Source organism: Microcaecilia unicolor, chromosome 3, assembly GCF_901765095.1.
Source record: "Microcaecilia unicolor chromosome 3, aMicUni1.1, whole genome shotgun sequence".
In the NCBI taxonomy this organism is placed as follows: domain Eukaryota; kingdom Metazoa; phylum Chordata; class Amphibia; order Gymnophiona; family Siphonopidae; genus Microcaecilia; species Microcaecilia unicolor.
Genome location: NC_044033.1, coordinates 252,452,936 through 252,473,994, shown reverse-complemented (window position 1 = coordinate 252,473,994; position 21,059 = coordinate 252,452,936). Strand labels below are relative to the sequence as shown.

The following is a 21,059-nucleotide window of genomic DNA, read 5'->3' as shown; positions in this document are numbered from 1 at the left end:
AAAAAAAAAATGATTTTTATTAAATAGTATATGTAATAAAAATAGTTATTTTGATAACATCTGGGCTTTTGCACCAAGAAATGTTCCATAGCTCTTTGAATTGCTGATGCCTCCCTCCCCCTGTACATTAGGGGTGGGCAACCTCTGTGCCAAATGAAAAGGCATGAGATTGATTTGCAGCATTGTATGTAAGTAAAGCTCATGCCTATTCATTGGGGGGAATCTTGAAAACCCAAGTGGGTTGTGGCCCTCGAGCACAGAGATTGCCTATCCCTGCTCTAGGTGATCTGAGGTCCCAGATCCCCTTCACCTATCCTAAGGGCCCCAATGGTTTCCTCTGCGCAGCTGTGGTAAAAGCATGAAAGAAATCCTAGTGATTCCTTGGGGCCTTTCCCCTTCTCTGTTTTCCTGCAGTGAAGCTCAGCTCTGTTCAGATGCAGCTAGGAGGTAGGCCCAAATCATCAGCAAAGAAAACTTGAGCAAAAAGCTATCTGACCTGGAACGATTAATGGTTTAGACAAAAACCCGCAGTTCATTCCTCTAGCTTCTGCCACCCCCAAGGTCGTATGGAGAGAACAGCTAGTGTCAAAAGCTTTGATGAATTCAGTTCTCTACGCAACCAGGTTCACTTAGCAAAGCTGCAAGGGGAGATGGAGACGTGAGTGGTGGCTCAAGCTAAAGGGAAAGGGTACAGACACCTATGCCCCTATGGTGCAGGTTGGCCCACAAGTGTTCATTTTAGATTGCACACGTTCTGTAGAGGGGATAAGGGTTTCAGGAAGAGCCTTCCAAACCAGGGCCGTATACAATAAAGCACAAATTCAGTCTCCCAAACCAAGGCATTTAAAGTTTTCTGCTCTTGTACAGACCCCAGGAGGCAGATAGACAGCCGTCTCCTCCCAGCCTCAGACGCTGATGGTACGGAAGACATTGAAGCCAGAGAGGGCCGTGCTGATGAGCACGCCGGGACACTGGGGATGCCAGTGCAGCTCCTTGATATCCTTCTCACCTTGATGGACAAACAGCAGCTGTGGGGGGATGGTGGCCAGTGCTGGATCCTCTCCTCCAGCCCCCGCCTCCTGGTCCCGCTCCACTGCCAGGTCCCACTGGGTGATCTGATCGTCGGCACCGGCCGCAGCCAGAACACTGCCTTCCGCGGGGTGCCACTCCACCGAGGTGATGGGAGCCGTGTGCTGTTTGAAGGTGGCTACACTTACACCCTTCTGGAGAAAATGAGATAAAGAATTTAGTGATACATAGCTTGTCCTTTCACCCCTAAAGTATACAGACTGAGGTATAACACACTCCATCAAACAGCCGTAACAATACATGCAGGGTATTTGGTTATAATGTATTGAATATTCCCAATGCCCAACCCCACTCCAGTTCTCCTTCCAATCTAGGAAAAGGCAAGCTTTTAATCTGCAGCAAAACCACTGCTATGCTACAGGGCTTTATCTCCTCAGGAAGATAATTCCACAATCCTGGCACAGCCCACATTTACAGACAGGAAGCAGCGACTCAACACTGGTAGATGGCCCTAGCAAGTATCATAAGAATAGCCGTAGTGGGTCAGACCAACGGTCCATTTATTCCCCTACCCTTAATTGTTCTGTTTACCTGTCTTATCTAGATTGTAAGCTCTTTGAGCAGGGACTGTCTTTTTGTGTATCGTGTACAGCGCTGCGTATGCCTTGTAGCACTATAGAAATGATAAATAGTAGTAGTAGTATCCTGTTTCTAACAGTGGCCAATCCAGGTCACAAGTACCTGGCAGAAACCCAATTAGTAGCAACATTCCATGTTACCAGTCCTAGGGCAAGCAGTGGCTTCCCCCATAGCTGTCTCAATAGCAGACTGTGGACTTTTCCTCCAGGAACTTGTCCAAACCTTTTTTTTTTTTTTAAACCAGATACGCTAACTGCTGTTACCACAACCTCCAGCAAAGAATTCCAGAGCTTAACTATTCCCTGAGTGAAAAAAAGTATTTCCTCCTATTTGTTTTAAAACACTGCCTGACTGGAAAGGGAGGTGAGCCTAGGGGCATATTTCTCTTCATTCCCCTCTCCTTTCTGAGGAACTGGCGGGGGTTAATTCAGTCTGCAGAGGTTTGAAAAGTCTGCTCTGAGACCATCAAAGCATCTTGCTGAAAAAAGGAAAAAAAAAAAAAAGAGTCCTATTTTTATCCTTATGATTGGATGTTGGACTGTGTTCACTCTCCCGCCGAACCCACAATATCCTAAAAGTCAAAGTTGTGGTGTCAGCAGGGCGTCTGCAGACAATACATCTTTTGTCATCGCTGGTGTTCAGGAGCAGACCTGATAGCTGCCTCCGGAGCCAAAGCTTCCCTTTAATGTGTGCACCTGAATAGGAGACATTGTGCACTGCTGTAGCCTTTGTAGTAGCTTAAAAAGAACACACAAAACAAAAGCTGCTCAGCCTCGGAAGACTTTCTACAAACTTATTGTAAGAAAAATCTCCACCTCGCTGCCTGACTGTGATATATGGAATTTTTTGCAAGAAATGAGATACAGCAATGGACTGAACCTAACTTCTGAAAGGCTGTTTCTCAAGTAAAACATTAAAGGGGATAACGTTAGTGGTGATTTTTAAGAAGCATATTACATTTCACATCAAGCACATACAGTGGGGGAAATAAGTATTTGATCCCTTGCTGATTTTGTAAGTTTGCCCACTGACAAAGACATGAGCAGCCCATAATTGAAGGGTAGGTTATTGGTAACAGTGAGAGATAGCACATCACAAATTAAATCCGGAAAATCACATTGTGGAAAGTATATGAATTTATTTGCATTCTGCAGAGGGAAATAAGTATTTGATCCCCCACCAACCAGTAAGAGATCTGGCCCCTACAGACCAGGTAGATGCTCCAAATCAACTCGTTACCTGCATGACAGACAGCTGTCGGCAATGGTCACCTGTATGAAAGACACCTGTCCACAGACTCAGTGAATCAGTCAGACTCTAACCTCTACAAAATGGCCAAGAGCAAGGAGCTGTCTAAGGATGTCAGGGACAAGATCATACACCTGCACAAGGCTGGAATGGGCTACAAAACCATCAGTAAGACGCTGGGCGAGAAGGAGACAACTGTTGGTGCCATAGTAAGAAAATGGAAGAAGTACAAAATGACTGTCAATCGACAAAGATCTGGGGCTCCACGCAAAATCTCACCTCGTGGGGTATCCTTGATCATGAGGAAGGTTAGAAATCAGCCTACAACTACAAGGGGGGAACTTGTCAATGATCTCAAGGCAGCTGGGACCACTGTCACCACGAAAACCATTGGTAACACATTACGACATAACGGATTGCAATCCTGCAGTGCCCACAAGGTCCCCCTGCTCCGGAAGGCACATGTGACGGCCCGTCTGAAGTTTGCCAGTGAACACCTGGATGATGCCGAGAGTGATTGGGAGAAGGTGCTGTGGTCAGATGAGACAAAAATTGAGCTCTTTGGCATGAACTCAACTCGCCGTGTTTGGAGGAAGAGAAATGCTGCCTATGACCCAAAGAACACCGTCCCCACTGTCAAGCATGGAGGTGGAAATGTTATGTTTTGGGGGTGTTTCTCTGCTAAGGGCACAGGACTACTTCACCGCATCAATGGGAGAATGGATGGGGCCATGTACCGTACAATTCTGAGTGACAACCTCCTTCCCTCCGCCAGGGCCTTAAAAATGGGTCGTGGCTGGGTCTTCCAGCACGACAATGACCCAAAACATACAGCCAAGGCAACAAAGGAGTGGCTCAGGAAGAAGCACATTAGGGTCATGGAGTGGCCTAGCCAGTCACCAGACCTTAATCCCATTGAAAACTTATGGAGGGAGCTGAAGCTGCGAGTTGCCAAGCGACAGCCCAGAACTCTTAATGATTTAGAGATGATCTGCAAAGAGGAGTGGACCAAAATTCCTCCTGACATGTGTGCAAACCTCATCATCAACTACAGAAGACTTCTGACCGCTGTGCTTGCCAACAAGGGTTTTGCCACCAAGTATTAGGTCTTGTTTGCCAGAGGGATTAAATACTTATTTCCCTCTGCAGAATGCAAATAAATTCATATACTTTCCACAATGTGATTTTCCGGATTTAATTTGTGATGTGCTATCTCTCACTGTTACCAATAACCTACCCTTCAATTATGGGCTGCTCATGTCTTTGTCAGTGGGCAAACTTACAAAATCAGCAAGGGATCAAATACTTATTTCCCCCACTGTATACAATGCTTTTGCTATCGGGAGACAAAACATTTCTTGAGATAACAATTCACGAGTTAGTCTCTCTTCAACAAGAAGACTCGCCTATTGCTTGATTGCTGACCCCTCAAGGTGGACCCTAACATCAGTAACTATGATTTGGATTATTGTTTCCAATGCGCATCACTTTGCATTTGTCCACATTAAATTTCATCTGCCATTTGGATGCCCAGTCTTCTAAGGTCATCCTGCAATATTTCACAGTCTGCACGTGTTTTAATGACCTTGAATAGTTTTGCGTCATCTGCAAATTTAATAATCTCACTCGTCATTCCAATTTCCATATTTTTTATAAATATGTTAAATTGCACTAGTCCCAATACAGATCCTTACAGCACTCCACTATTCACCCTCCTCCATTGAGAGAAATGACCATTTAACCCTACCCTCTGTTTTCTGTCTAATAACCAATTCCTAATCCACACCAGAACCTTGCCTCCTATCCCATGACTCTAATTTTCTCAGGAGTCTCTCATGAGGAACTTTGTCAATCTTTCTGAAAATCTACATACACTACATCAACCAGCTCACCTTTATCCACATGTTTATTTGCACCTTCAAAGAAATTAAGCAAATCGGTGAGGCAAGACTTCCCTTGGCTGAACCCATGCTGACTCTGTCCCATTAAACCATGTTTGTTTATGTGTTCCGTAATTTTACTCTTTATAATAGTTTCCACTATTTTGCCCGGCACTGAAGTCAGGCTTACCAGTCTATAATTTCCCTGATCACCCCAGGAACCCTTTTTAAAAATTGGTGTCACATTGGCCACCCTCCAATCTTCAGGTACTACAGACAATTTTAACGACAGGTTACATATTACTAACAGATGATCAGCAATTTCATGCTTGAGTTCTTTGAATACCCTTGGATGTATGCCATCCAGTCCAGGTGATTTACTATTCTTTAATTTGTATTTTAACTGTGGATTGAAAGTGTAACCCACCTAGATCATTGGATGGAGTGGGAAATAAGTTTTATAAATCAATAAAATACAGTGTCACCTACCCCGAGGGTAGACGGTCTGGATATAAATAGTTTATGATTTACAAAATCAAACGCCACGGTTAGGTCAACAGAGACAAGAATAACATTTTTCCCATTATTAAGATGGAGTCTGTCTCCCCCCCCCCCCCCCCCCCCCCCCCGATAAAACAAGAGGCAAGACTCAGTGCTATGGTGCTGCCAAAAAAGCTGCAAGGTTAAATCCCTTACACCAGTGGTTCCCAAATGTGGTCCTGGAGACACCCCAGGCCAGTCAGGTTTTCAAGATATCCACAATGAATAGTCATGAAAGAGATTTGCATGCAGTGGAGGCAGTGCATGCATATCTCTCTCATGAATATTCATTGCGGGTATCCTGAAAACCTGACTGGATGGGGTGCCTCCAGTACCAGGTTTGGGAACCACTGCCTTACCCTGAATGTTTTAAATGGAGAGGGCGTGATCAGGAAAGCATGTTTCTGTGAGTTACACATACTGCCTCCAGCCGGGCACAGATACCAGACCCTGACCCAGAATGGCTGTTCTGCTCACCTGGAACTGGCGTAGGTCCCAAATCTTCAGCACGCCATCATCCCCGCCACTGGCAATGAACGGTTCATGGCTGTTCCAGGAGATCACGTTCACATCGCTGACGTGAGCCTGGGAGGCTGTCAGCATGCACGCCTTACCGGGTGCAGCCCGCACATCCCAGATTCGGATGGAGGCATCCACGGAGCATGAGGCGAAGACCTGCGGCGGGAGAGAGGGTGAACACGGGTAGCAGAAGTGCCAGCTTTCCACACACACACACAGTGTCCCAAGGAGGGGCTGAATGCTTACCGTGACCTCGGTGGGTGACCACTGCAGATCCTCTACAGACTTCGTATGAGCAGAGAAGGGACGCTGATCCACATGCCACGTTCCACCTTCCACAGGGGTCCAAAGGTGGATATTCTTGTTGCAGTCTCCCGTGAGCAGGCGTCCTGAAGAGCGACACAGCGCTGAGAGTTAATGACCCACAACCAAACCTTATGTGGGTCCTGCACCCCTCACTCTTTCTCCCCTCCCAGCGCTCACCTGCCACCTTGGGTGACCAGTCCAGAGCGAAACCTTCAGTCATGTGTCCAGAAAAAGAGAAGAAAGGCCTGATGTTCGCTTGCTCCTCCTTCAGGAAGGTGGCCATGGCCTGGGAGTCAGTCACAGCCGAGAGCTGCTTCTTCAGGTCATAAATCTCTACCTGCCCCTTCTCCGACCAGACAGCTGCCACCTGGGAGTCACCCAGGGAAGTCACCTACCCCAGGAAGATAAAAAGAGAGAAAAAGATGCTTCAAATAAAAGTGATGATGAGGGGGATGACAGCAGCAAGGTGGCGCTGCGTACGTCTAGTAGTGCTTTAGAAATGATAAGTAGTAGTATTTCAGATGCTTCTGTAACTGCTGGCTCACATTCGTCTATTAGTTAAGAACAGATTTTCATTTTATTTAGTCACTGCAGAGTGGCAATGGCAAAGGAAGCTCAGGATGTATTATTTGTAATGGTTAAAATCCTGGTCCCCTGACTTACCCAGGTTCTGAAAGTCAATAGGAACTGATGGCTTCAGGTTATGTCACTTTACAGGGTTACCAATCACTCAATTCACTTTGAACGCAAATACAGTACAGAGAAAGCAGGACAAGAAAGACTAGTCCACCTTTTCCTCCTGTGACCAAACTGTATGCTATTAGTGGTCCAGTGAGATCACCTCTCTGGATAGGAACACATACTCAGCTTCCTGGTCCATATTCTCTCTGCATTATTCAAGCAATCAGTAAATAACTTTCCTATTTCAAGGAGCAATTTAAAATCTGTAAAGTCAGCAAGGAGTTAAGAGAGTAATACTATTACCAGCCCTAGACACCTGATTTCTTTTAACCTATTGCGTGTTTACTACCCAGGCCCTGAATAAATTTGTATTCCACCCAGATGCCTTACACGCAGGCGGTTGATGCCACCGTAGTGGGGCACCATCGCCAGCTCCAGCTGTGGCTTCTTCTCTTCCTCCTCCTCCTCTTCACTGTCACTGGAATCCGAGTTTGACTCGTTCCCCGACGCCTTCCGCCTTATGCCATACAGGTTGTGCATCTTCATCACCAGCAGCCTGAGGTCAGAGTTCAAAAATCAGCTTATTTGATATCCCGGTTCTATAATATCATCATGATAAAATGTTAAGGGATTCAGGTGGGCAACAGCAAACACAAAGTAAACAAAACAGGGCTTCATTTCGATTCAAATTTTAATCAAAAAGCAGCAAGAATATAAAGTAATTAAAAGGTAAGAAATACAAATTGACACATTACAAATGAAAGAATCTAAAACAGCCTTACAGTTTTCATGGCCTACTGCAGAAATGCAGCCCTAAAAACAAAACACAATGGGAGAATAGCGGGAGGAAAAATACAACAGCTTATTCCAAAAAGCAATGATAGGGAAAGGCTAGAACAAGGGGGAAGTAAGACACCTCTCGGTCAGTTGGGAAATGCAAGCCATTCTGGGAGGAAGAGGAAACCAGCTTTAAGGGACCCTTTTACGAAGCCATGGTAGGGACTACCATACGCCAAAAAGCGTTGATGTGTCCCATGGAAGTGTGCCGATCAGGAGACTGTGTGTCTATGGGTGGAGAGTAGGCGTGCCCTGCGCTAATCGGGTAGCGTGGGTACACAGTGACCAGTGGTAATGGCCACTCGTTAATTAGAAAACTAGCACGTGGCCATTATAGGAAAGTAGACCGCTGTAGTAAAAGTGGCTGCAGCATACGGAAAACCCATGTGCTACAAACTGATGGCCACTTTTGTGCGCGGCTTTTTAAATGGGCCTCTGACTTTGGTAAAGGAGCTCTATAAATGTAGCTAAAGGAGGGGCTTTTAGAGAGAATGAGGTGCTGAAACAAGAGTTTCAGACAGTGTCAAGATGAATGTGGTAGAAGGATGGGATAATCCTTTTTTTTCTGTGAAGAATGAAGAGGTCTTCTTGGATAGTGGGGTATGAGATGGTTAGTGAAAAATGCTGGAGACCCTGAGGATGTAATCATGTGACGTTAAGACTAGAATTTTAAAGGCCACTCTGTATGCAATGGGGAGCCAGTGCTTTGCTAAGAGGGGGTTACGTGATCAAACATCCAGTGGCTTTGAAGTAGTTTAATGGCTGTATTTTGAACAAGTTGATAGTGTAAGGGCCAAAGATGGGAGGAAAAAGACATGAGGTTCGGTGTCAGGGAAGGACTGCTGCAGGTCACTCACTGGTCTATGCAGGTGTCTGGTGCTACCCAGCTCCGGCTGTTACCTGTTTCCCTGCGCAGTGTCTGCCTGCGTCCCTGCACACAGGAAGAGCGTCAGGGGGAAATCTGTACGACTTGGTCCAAGATTGTCTGGGATCACATCAAAACTCAAACATGGGGCGCCTGGGGAATTGGGGGGAGGGGGAGATAAAAAGGAAAACAAATATTTAGAAGTGAAAGCTCTCATCTGCCTGTAGTTGGTATGTTTGGGAGGGAGGATCCCCCTGTCTGTGTATGGGGTATAAGAAGATGAGGCAGAGAGGTCCTCCCCTGGCTGTGGTGTGTAAGGGGGGGGGGGGGCTGGGATGTCCTTGGCTGTCTATGACAATACAGAGGAGGCGAGGAAGGCAAGGAGATTCCTCCCTCTCTGCATTAATGTTATTCTGGGATTTTTTTGGGGGGGGGGGGAGGCAGAGAGATTCTTCTTTCTCTGTACTGGTATTATTCTGGGGAGGGGGAGGTTCCCCCTCCCTGTACTAATTCGGTGGTGGTGGGAGATGTTGATTCTCACCCGTCTGGGCCTGGTGGTACAGCACGTAAGCCTCCTGATCCATGACCAGCTCCTCCCCTTCTAGTAGGGGCTCTGTCCCGGGCAGGTAGACCTGTCTGGGCTCCGCTTCCTCCTCCTCTTCCTCCATACTCTCTTCACTCAACGTGGGTTCTCCCGTTGCCGCCATGTTGAGAAAGGGCAGCGGCGACGTCACTTCCCCCCTACCGCAACCGAACTTCAGGTTCCGCTGCTGCGCTCTGGTGGTGATGGTAACGCCTCCCTTACGCATGCGCTGTGTAGTAGACTAGTAGTGTGTGCATTGGCGCGCGGGTCTGAGCATTGTGCTCTTTACCCTTTAGTCAGTATCCCTAGGCTTGTTAGAAAAGCTTTCAATTCTTCAGGCTTCTAACTAACTCTTAAAGCACAGAGCTCAAGCTGTGCACAATTTACAGAGAGAGAGAGAGAGATAGACTTTAGTAAAAAGAAAGAAAACAGCGAAGGTCAGGGTCTCAAAATGCCACAGGGAGATTCTAGTCAAGTGCAGGGGCTGCAAATAACAAAATGGAGAATCCAGCAAAATGCAGAGAAAGAGAGCAGGGAATTAAAATACTAGAGGAGAGACCAGCAAAATACAGAGAGTGCAGGAGCTGAAAATATCAGAGAAGACTCCAGGAAATTGAGAGAGTGCAAAGGCTGAAAATAACAAATGGAGAATCCAGCAAATGCAGAGAGAGCAAGGAATGAAAATACCAGAGGAGAGACCAGCAAAATACAGAGAGTGTAGGAGCTGAAAATATCAGAGAAGACTCCAGGAAATTGAGAGTGCAGAGGCTGAAAATAACAAATGGAGAGTCCAGCAAATGCAGAGGGAGAGAGAGCAGGGAATAAAAATACCAGAGGAGAGACCAGCAAAATACCGAGAGTGCAGGAGCTGAAAATATCGGAGTGGACTGCAGCAAATTGAGAGAGAGAGAGAGAAGGGACTGAAAATACCAGAGAAGATTCTAGCAAAATGTGTAGAGCATTAGGTCTGAAAATGTCAGGAGACTGCAGCAAAATGTTTATTATAAATGTTATATACTGATTGGCTTTCTCAGATCACAGCAGTTAAGTAAAAAAAGAAACATACATATTATAAAAAGGAAAAGAACTCCAATTATTAAAATAGGAAAAACCTGAACTACATATTTTTTTTTGGGTGGAATAGTATTATAAATTGTAAGGCTACAGAGAGGGAGGATTACTGTCACAGATAGGTGATGGATGCCTGGAATGCTCTTCTGCAGGAGGTGGTATTATTGTAAACGGTGAAGAAATCCAAAAAGGGGTGAGATATACATAAGAGGATCCCTACATGGGAAGAGGGTGAAATAAAGTAAAACATAAATGATTCACACAAAAAGAAAGTCCATAGAGGGGTTAACTGCACGGAGCAGCCATCTTTCTTATCCATTCACTAGTACTCTCTGGACTTGATTATTGGTGTGCGCTATTACGAGGCATTTGAAAGAAAGATACCTAGCGCTTGCAACTGGTCCTGAATGCAGCCATTCGCTTCTTGATTAGGCCCAAATGATTTGACCATGTCACACCACTTCTTCGTGATGTCACTGGTTATCCATCTCCTCTCGAATCTCATAACAAATTACTTCTGGTCCACAAGATCCACCATTCCGGTCAACTCTCCTACTTATCTCAATATCTGATCCCTTATTGCCCCCCCTAGAGCGCTCTGCTCCTCAAGAGGACCATTGCAAGTTCCCCCCCCCCCCCCCCCTTGGCTCTGTCCGTCTCTCCTCCATACTCTCTCAGATATTTAGTGCCATGGGTGCTTTTCTCGGGAACAGTGTACCCTAGTCCTTCATTTGGAACCTATGGTCCGCCTTAAGGCCCATCTGCCGTAGCTTTTGAATCCAGCCATACTTCACTGACCACCGACTCGAATGAGGCCACGTAATGGCATTGCTCCCCTGCTTTCTATCACTTGCTGCTCCCTGTTATTGCTTAAGCTCTTAATCTATGTTTCTTTCTTCTTGCTTTCCTGTTCCCATTGCAGTTCCTTTTCACTTTTTGCCATTTGTCTTTTGACATTGTATTGTAAACCGCTTTGATGGAATCTCCTTTAGGCGGTATATCAAGTATTAATGAAATTGGAAAAAGAAAATGTCAAGAACATTCAAGTACAAAAGAATTATATCTCCTCAATTGCATCTTCCTCAATAAATTCTTGCTTCCGCCTCTCCAGAGTATCAAAATCTTAAATTTCTTTAAATTTGCTGCAGTTCGTAAATCTTTTGTGCCCCCCCCCCCCCCCCTGTTTAACCGCGCAACTATGCCGACAGCCCATTCAAAGTGCGGCTTACTAAAAAGGAGGGAAGGGAAATGGGACTTGATATACCACCTTTCTGAGGTTTTTGCAACTACATTCAAAGCGGTTTACATATATTCAGGTACTTATTTTGTACCAGGGGCAATGGAGGGTTAAGTGACTTGCCCAGAGTCACAAGGAGCTGCAGTGGGAATGAAACTCAGTTCCCCAGGATCAAAGTCCACTGCACTAACTACTAGTAATTCCACAAATATGAAGCCAAAGAGGAAAAGGCTCTTTGCATAAGTACATAAGTATTGCTACACTGAGACAGACCAAAGGTCCATCAAGCCCAGCATCCTGTTTCCAACAGTGGCCAATCCAGGTCACAAATATCTGGCAAGATCCTAAAAAAGTTCAAAACATTTTATGCTACTTATCCCAGAAATAAGTAGTGGATTTTCCCCAAGTCAATTTAATAATGGTCTATGGCCTTTTCCTTTAGGAAACCGTCCAAACCTTTTTTAAAACCCGCTAAGCTAACCACCTTTACCACATTTCTGTATCCTTTCTTATCTCATTCTAGCTCTGTGCAGCACCATTGTTCTAAATTGATCTAAGAACCCTAGCTGGTATATAAGGTATCGCTAAAGTACTTAAATAAGATGGTTGCAATTCATAAAAAGCGTTATGAACCAATGTAAGCACCTTAACCAAATTCTATATTTAATGGGCAACTAATGGTAATGCTAAATAAAAGAGTGACAAGATCAATTTTATGCTTATTGCCCAGTAGTCTCACTGCGGCATTCTGAGGGATTTGCAATCTCTTCAAATTGTTCCCGGATAGACCTGCATAGATGACATTACTTCGGTCTATCCGTGAAATGGCAGAAAGGGTGGTGGATGCATGGAATGGAATCCCGGTGGAGGTCATGGAGACGAGGACTGTGTCAGAATTTAAGGAAGCATGGGACAGGCACGTGGGATCCCTTAGGAAAAGGAGGAGTTAGTAGTTACTGAGGATGGGCAGACTGGATGGGCCACTGTTGTCATGTTTTCTATGTTTCTAAATCATAACGCATGCAATAATATATTTATTTATTAGGATTTATTTACTGCCTTTTTGAAGGAATTCACTCAAGGTGGTGTAAAGCAAGAATAGTCAAACATAAGCAACAGACAAGTACAGCAGTAAAAATATTCAAACAACAATACAACGTATGGCATAGATAAGATTCAGTGCTGCTTCAGTACTTCAATGAATGCAAAGTTTGCAAAGTTGCAAAGCCTTCTCTTGAGATCTTATTAACTTGCTCCTCAAATGTTAACTTAGAATCAAGAAGCACCCCAAATATCTAAAATATTCTATCAGAGTTATTGGTGTCCCAAACAAAATAAGTTGGCATTCCTGATGTCCTGTAATTCAACAAATATTAGTTTTCTGCACTTTGAAAACTAAATGCTGTCAGCATAACCACTCTGATACCTCTTTTAAACCTTGTAATCTAGTCAAATCCAATGTTTTGGACAAACTCTTGCAATAATCAAAATATAATCTGTATAAACAAAAAACACTTAAACCAAAACTTTGAATTAACGTAAGCAATGGACTAAGAAATATATTACAATGCAGAAAGGACAGAGCCCTGAGGCATTCCACACTCAACTGAAAGATTTGAGAATTAACTGAATTAAAAGAAACTTGAAATGACCTATTGCTCAAAAAAAGAAAACCATTGCAAAACTAGTTCCTGTGATACCTATATCTTTCAACAGCAAATTAGGATCAATCAAAATACAGAAAGCACAGGGGCTGAAAATATGAAATGGAGATTCCAGCAAAATGCAGATAGAGCAGGAATTGAAAGTACCACTCTAGCAAAATGCAGAGAGTGCAAGGGCTGAGAATATCAAATGACAACACCAGCAAAATGCAGATAGAGCAGGAGCTGAAAATACCAAAGAAGATTCCAGCAAAATTCAGAGAGTGCAGGGCTGAATGTACCTGAGAACATGCCAGCAAAATGCATAGAGTGCAGGGGCTGAAAATATCAAATGGAGAATCTAACAAAATGTAGGGGCTGAAAATGTCAAAAGACAATGCCAGCAAAATCCAGAGAGTGCAGGGGCTGAACATACCAAACCATGACACCAGCAAAATGAAAATATCAGAGAAGTCGCCTTCAAAATCCGGAGAATTTTAAATTACCCCATATAGACTGGGTTAATGTAACATCAGGGCACGCTAGGGAGGTAAACTTCCTTGATGAAATAAAGAACAGCTTTATGGAGCAGCTGGTACAGGAGCCGACGAGAGAAGGAAAAATTCTAGACTTAGTCATTTGTGGAGTGCATGATCTGGTACGGGAGGTAGCGGTCCGAGGGCCGCTTGACAACAGTGATCATAACATGATCGCCTTTGAAATTTGCTTTCAAAAAGATAAACATAGGAAGTCAAATATGTTAGCATTTAACTTTAAAAAAGGAAGCTATGATAAAATGAGAAAAACGGTTGAAAAAAAAAACTTAGAAGAGTAACTGAGAGGGTAAGAAACCTGCAACAGGCGTGGATGCTGTTCAAAAACACCGTCCTGGAGGCCCAGGCCAAACATATTCCACGTATCAGAAAAGGAGGACAGAAAACCAAATGACAGCCGGCGTGGTTAAAAAGTGAGGTAAAGGAGGCTATTGGAGCTAAAAAGGAATCCTTCAGAAAATGGAAGAAGGAACCAAATGAGGAAAATAAGAAGTGGCATAAGGAATGTCAAGTCAGATGCAAAGTGCTGATAAGAAAGGCAAAGAGGGATTTTGAAAGAAAGATAGCGTTAGAGGCAAAAACTGATAGTAAAATTTTTTTAGATACATTAAAAGCAGGAAACCGGCAAAAGAATCTGTTGGCCCGCTGGATGACCGGGGTGTAAAAGGGGCGATCAAGGAAGATAAAGAAATAGCAGAAAAACTAAATTAGTTCTTTGCTTCGGTCTTCACCGAGGAAGATTTGGGTGGGATACCGGTGCCGGACAGGGTATTCGTAGCTGAAGAGTCGGAAAAACATTGAAATATCTGTAAATCTGGAAGACGTAATGGAGCAGTTCTGCAAACTGAAGAGTAGCAAATCTCCTGGACCAGATGCTATTCACCCTAGGGTACTGATAGAACTAAAAAATGAGCTGGCGGAACTACTGTTATTGATTTGTAATTTATCCTTAAAATCGAGTGTGGTACCGGAAGATTGGAGGGTGGCCAATGTAATGCCGATATTTTTAAAAGGTTCCAGAGGAGACCCGGGAAATTATAGACCGGTGAGTCTGACGTCGGTGCCGGGCAAAATGATAGAGACTATAATCAAGAACAAAATTACAGAGCACATTCAAAAGCATGGACTAATGGGACAAAGTCAACATGGATTTAGTGAAAGGAAGTCTTGCCTCACCAATCTGCTGCATTTCTTTGAAGGGGTAAACAAACATGTGGACAAAGGTGAGCCGGTTGATATTGTGTATCTAGATTTTCAGAAGGCGTTTGATAAGGTCCCTCATGAAAGCCTACAGAGGAAATTAGAGGGACATGGGATCGGAGGTAGTGTCTTACTGTGGATTAAAAACTGGTTGAAAGATAGGAAACAGAAAGTAGGACTAAAAGGTCAATATTCGCAATGGAGAAGGGTAGTTAGCGGGGTCCCTCAGGGATCAGTGCTGGGACCACTGCTTTTTAACATATTCATAAATGATCTAGAGATGGGGGTAACTAGTGAGGTAATCAAATTTGCCGATGACACAAAGTTATTCAAAGTAGTCAAATCGTGGGAAGATTGTGAAAAACTACAAGAGGACCTTACGAGACTGGGAGACTGGGCGTCTAAATGGCAGATTACGTTTAATGTGAACAAGTGCAAAGTGATGCATGTGGGAAAGAGGAACCCAAACTATAACTACGTCATGCAAGGTTTAGCGTTGGGAGTCATGGACCAAGAAAAGGGTCTAGGTGTCGTCATTGATGATACGTCTGCTCAATGTGTTGCTGCGGCTAGGAAAGCAAATAGAATGTTGGGTATCATTAGGAAAGGGATGGAAAACAAAAATAAGGATATTATTCTGCCGTTGTATCGCTCCACGGTGCGACCGCACCTTGAGAATTGTGTTCAATTCTGGTCGCCGCACCTCAAAAAAAGACATAGTGGAATTGGAAAAAGTGCAGAGAAGGGCGACAAAGATGATACAGGGGATGGGACGACTTCCCTATCAGGATAGGCTGAAGAGGCTGGGGCTCTTCAGTTTGGACAAAAGGCGGTTATGATAGAGGTCTATAAGATAGTGAGTGGAATGGAACAGGTCGATGTGGAGCATCTGTTTACGCTTTCCAAAAATACTAGGACAAGGGGGGCATGCAATGAAGCTGCAGTGTGGTAAATTTAAAATGAATCGTAGGAAATTTTTCTTCACTCAATGCATAGTTAAACTCTAGAATTCGCTGCCGGAAAAGGTGGTTAAGGCGGTTAGTGGACTTCAAAAAAGGGTTGGACGGCTTCCTGGAGGAAAAAGCCATAGAATGTTATTGAATGGACGAGGGAATACAGTATTTCTAGGATGGGCGAGACAAATTGCTTGTTCTTTTGGCCGCTGTCGGTGACAGGGTGCTGGGCTCGATGGACCCTTGGTCTGTCCCAGCATGGCGATGCTTATGTACTTATGTAGAATGCAGGGGCTGAAAATATCAATCAGAGACGCCAGCAAAATGCAGTGAGCGCAGGGACTGAAAATAGCTGAAGAGACTCCCTCAAAATGCAGAGTACATGGGCTGAAAATACCAGAGGGAGAGTGCAGTAAAATGCAGAGCATACAGAAGCTGTGCAGACAGGGATAATGGATGCTTGCCCCCTCTTTCTTTCCCCTCAGCCATTTTCCGTCATTCAGATAGCTGCAGGCATCCGCTAGATGTCAGAGCTTTGTCACAGAACAGTCTGCACAAGCCATCATGGGAAATCTTAGAGATCAGTATAAACTCGATTCAGTGACACTTTCTCATACTCTGATCCTAGAGAACTGGCAGCACCCTGGTGCTTCTCCTCACATTTGACTACAAATATTTACCTACCTGGGGGAATAAAAATTGACATCTGCTCCAAGTGCTGGAGGCGGGGAGCAATTCCTAAAAATTCCACTTTTCGTAAGCTGTTCAGGCTGCTGTTTTTATGGTTTGATTGAGGGCATATGTGAGGGGTTTTAGACTTAAATAGTGGAATGGGGAATGAGTGGGAGTTTTGTGGCTGAAATATTCCGAGGTGGGGGTAGGTACCGGGTGCCGGGGGATGGAGTGCATGGGATGATGGGAATGATTTCATCACTGCCTTCCAAGCGGAGCAAGATTGGAGATATAGATTTGAAACCTGATGGGTTCAGGGGTCATCCCAAGGGAGGAGAGCAGAGGGACAGGAATCAGTGACTGGCTGTGGTTGGTGGAAATTGGAGGGGGATGGAGAGGACTGGGGACAGAGCCAGCTGGCAGCCCCCCAACAGAACAGAACATGTGTAATCACCTTTCCATTTTCAGCACTTTAATGATGGTGTTGGCATGCGTGCCAGCCGTGCCTCATACCAAGGGGACCGGCACAGCTGGTGAGGAACAGGCCTGTGTGATCTGTGCCTGCCAGTCTAACAATGTTTGTTTACTGAGGACTTAGCAGGATAGGGGGGGGGGGGTGGAGTGGGCATATGAATACTGACAATGTGAAACGGGGTGGAGGGGGTGTTCCTGTGCTGTTTTCCTGTATGTGGGGGATGTCATATCTGCACAATTTGCTGTACAATTTGGGGGGGGGGGGGGGTTGACAGAATTGCCACTTTAGTTCCTGCATGGAAAATATGGATTGGAGAGGGATTACTTTCTTCTCCACTGGGTATGGCCAGGTGGGGGAGAGGAGAGGGCGTTGTTAGTGTGTGGGGGGAAGGAGGTGTTTTGCCTGCAGATTTGGTATTGGGCAAAGGATTAAAAAAAACGACATTCCGTGCTTCACAATCCATTGCGACTCTAAGGTATAGGGCAAAGGGTAAAAAAAAAAAAATCACATCCCATGCCTCAGAATCCACTGCAACTCTAATGATAGAGTATGTCCTCAGCAGCACAGTACCCCCCCCCCTAAAAAAAAATCATTCTGGACAGGAGATGAAATGTGTCCTGGTTATGAAGACTGCACTAGCATGTGTGTCCCGCATATGAAAGACAAACACCCTGTTAAAACTATGACAGAATAAGGAATGTATCCGGGATTTGAAGGATACCATGCTGGGCTACTGGGAGTCATGGCTATTCCCTCCCCCTACTGCACCATGTTGTGGTTTTGTGAGACAAGGTGTGTTCCCAGTTATGAAGGCTAAACCTAAGATGAGAACTGAAGAGTTACCATGTCAGAAGAAATTGTAGTATTCCCGGGGACTGAGTGAAAGGATTGCTTCTCCCTGAGAAAATCATTTAGGCTGAAGAAATATTCAAATTTGAGGTTATTAAATCAGTTGGTTTCAGCCATAATAGCTTGACCTTTACATTAAAAGAAATTTGACATCCTTTTTGGAAATAATTAACATACAACAAGGATCTAGAGGCCAGCTGGGTTTGCTGCCATGCAGCTGTTTCACATCTGTACAGAGTCTGATATCAGAAATCAGAGGCAGCTCTCTTTCTACAGAAAGCTGCTGTCCACAATACATCTAGTTTCCTTTCCAAGGCTTTTCCTTGGACTTCTCCATAGCCTTTGGTTCTCCCACCCCAGTTCCTCTCCAAAAATGACACACTCCGTTTTTTTCCCACCTCCAGTTTCACGTTGCTGGATATAAGCAGTGCCCTTTTGGCACAGCTATCTCCCCAACCCTTCCAAATCCAGCATGCAACTAGTTAAAAACAATAGGGGTTGTAAAGGGCCAAAAAGTTCAAATGCATGGACACTGAATATCCTGGAAGCCCAGACCAAATGTGTTCCATGCATTAGGAAAAATAGAGGAAGACCAAACAACTGCCAGCATGGTCAAATGGTGAGGTGAAAGAGGCAGTAAGCAAAAAAAATTATCTGTCAAAAATAGTAAGCTGATCCAAGTGAAGAAAAGAGGAAAGGACATGAGCAATGGGAGATGTAAAATGTTAATAGGCAGATCAAAAGAGAATTTGAAAAGAAGTTCACTACAGAGACAAAAGCTAGTAACACAAAATTTTTTCAAGTACATCAAAAGCAAGAAGCCAATGAAGGGATTGACCGGATCACTAAATGATCATGGGAAGGACAAGGCCATAAAAAAAAAAATCAAAATGAATTCTTTTCTTCGGTCTTTACAGTGGAAGATTTGGGGAGATACCCATGCGGGAAAATTCTGTGATTGTAATAGTTCAGTGGAACTGATGCAAATCACAGTGAACATGGATAACGTGGAGGGGCATAATTGAACGTCGCTGGCCAAATAGAACGCCGGTGATCTATGTTTGGCGGCGGCGCTACAGCTGGCCGGAACCGTATTATCGAAAAAGATGGCCAGCCCGGTTTAGCCCGGCCAAATGCCTTGGAGTTCGCCGGGTTTGAGATGGCCGGGTTTGTTTTTCAGCAATAATGGAAAGTTATGTCGGCCATCTCAAACCCTGGCCAAATTCAAGGCATTTGGCCGTGGGAGGAGCCGGCATTTTTAGTGCACTGGCCCCCCTGACATGCCAAGACACCAACCAGCCACCCTAGGGGTCACTGCGGTGGACTTCAGAAAAGCTCCCACGTGCATAGCTCCCTTACTTTGGGAGCTGAACCCCCAAACCCACTACCCACAAATGTACTGCACCCACTAAAATTGCTCCAGGGACCTGCATACAGTCTCTAGGACTTATTGCTGCTGTATAACTTTGGCATAACCAGTTCACACCTGAAGACTAATCTCTCTGAAAAAGTCCTTTCTTGAAATAAGCACAAAAATGGCCACTACCGCATGGACTACAACAGGAAACAAAACAGGGCACACTGTGACCCAGTTAGCAGGGGGGAAAAGCACCATGGGAGTAGAGCCCAGTACCCTACACCCACCACAATGCATTGCTAATGTGACTGCAGGGCACCTAACAGAAAAGGTGTCACACTCACCCGAGAGCCACATCGCAACCAGGGAAAGGCTGTCGGAGGATAGAACACATTCTGCTGTCATGGAGGTGGGTACGGCATTTGAGGCTGGCATACAGGCTGGCAAAAAAGGTTTTTAGTTTTATTTTTTTAGTATGGAAGGGGGTTGGTGACCACTGGGGGAGTATGGGGAGGTCATCCCCCATTCCCTCCAGTGGTCATCTGGTCAGTTGGGGCACCTTTTTGAGGCTTGGTCGTGAAAATAAAAGGACCAAGTAAACCCAGTGAAATACTGCTTAATGCCGCTTTTTTTTTTTTCATTATCGGCGAAAGCCGGCCATCTGATAGCCACGCCCATACCCGCCCATGTCCCGCCTTCGCTAATCTACCAACACGCCCCCTTGAACTTCCGCCGGCGAAGCGACGGGAAAGCGGCGATGCTGTCTAAAATGCCACTTTTGATTATACCGATTTTGCCGCTTTTAAGAAATCGCCGGCCATCTCCCAATTTGTGTTGGAAGATAGCCGGCGATCACTTTCGATTATAAGCTGGATAGTGGAGCAAACTGACTAACAAAAGAGTAGCAAATCACCTGGAACAGATGGTATACATGCCAGAGTTCTGAAACCACTCAGAAATAAAAATGCAGAGCTATTACTACAAATCTGTAATCCGTCATTAAAATCAGCCGTGCTACTTGAGAACTGGAGGGTGGCCAATATAACAGTGATTGTTAAAATAGGCTCCAAGGGTGATCCAGGCAAAATTACCAGCCATATGAATAGACATGGATTAATGTGACAGAGGCAACGTGGAATTAGCAAAGGAAAGTCTTGCCTAACCTATCTGTTAGATTTTTTAGGTGTTCATAAACTTATGGATAAGACTTATGGATAAGAGAGATACGCCTGGCGAAAGCGCAAGCGGAAGAACAAATGGCTAGAAATGTAAGAAGGGGTGACAAAAATTTCTTCAGGTATATTAGTGAAAGAAGAATGACTAAAAAGGGAATTGTGAGACTAAAAGATACTGTGAACCGCTATGTGGATAACGATGAAGAAAAAGCAAATTTGCTAAATAGATACTTTTGTTCTGTTTTCACAGAAGAAAATCCTGGAGAAGGACCGCGATGGACTGCAAAAAGTACAAATGAGATTGAAGTGGATAGAGCACCATTCACGGAAGAGTGTGTGTACGACCAACTTGAAAAGCCATGGGACCGGATGGGATCCACCCCAGGATATTGAGGGAGCTCAGAGAGGTTCTGGCGAGTCCTCTTAAAGATTTGTTTAATATATCCTTGCAGACGGGAGAGGTTCCGAGGGATTGGAGAACGGCGGAGGTGGTCCCTCTTCACAAAAGTGGTGATAGGGAAGAAGCTGGAAACTACAGGCCGGTAAGCCTCACTTCGGTTATTGGAAAAGTAATGGAAGTGATGCTGAAGGAAAGGATAGTGAATTTCCTGGAAGCCAATAAGTTGCAAGATCCAAGACAACATGGTTTTACCAAAGGGAAATCGTGCCAAACGAATCTCATTGAATTCTTTGATTGGGTGACAGGAGAATTGAATCAGGGATGAGCTATGGACGTTATCTACTTA

The 21,059-nt window shown here is 44.7% G+C and overlaps 1 protein-coding gene across 1 annotated transcript; it reads right to left on the bottom strand.

The window, feature by feature from the left end:
* Positions 1–2: 2 nt before the first annotated feature.
* On the bottom strand, positions 3–9,272 carry GRWD1 (glutamate rich WD repeat containing 1). Its single transcript, XM_030197782.1, has 7 exons — positions 9,086–9,272; positions 8,580–8,697; positions 7,233–7,398; positions 6,339–6,552; positions 6,102–6,244; positions 5,814–6,011; positions 3–1,223 (listed from the first exon to the last, which is right to left on the bottom strand). The coding sequence occupies exons 1-7, from the start codon at positions 9,249–9,251 to the stop codon at positions 906–908; spliced, it is 1,323 nt and encodes a 440-aa protein (XP_030053642.1). The 5' UTR covers positions 9,252–9,272; the 3' UTR covers positions 3–905.
* Positions 9,273–21,059: the final 11,787 nt, after the last annotated feature.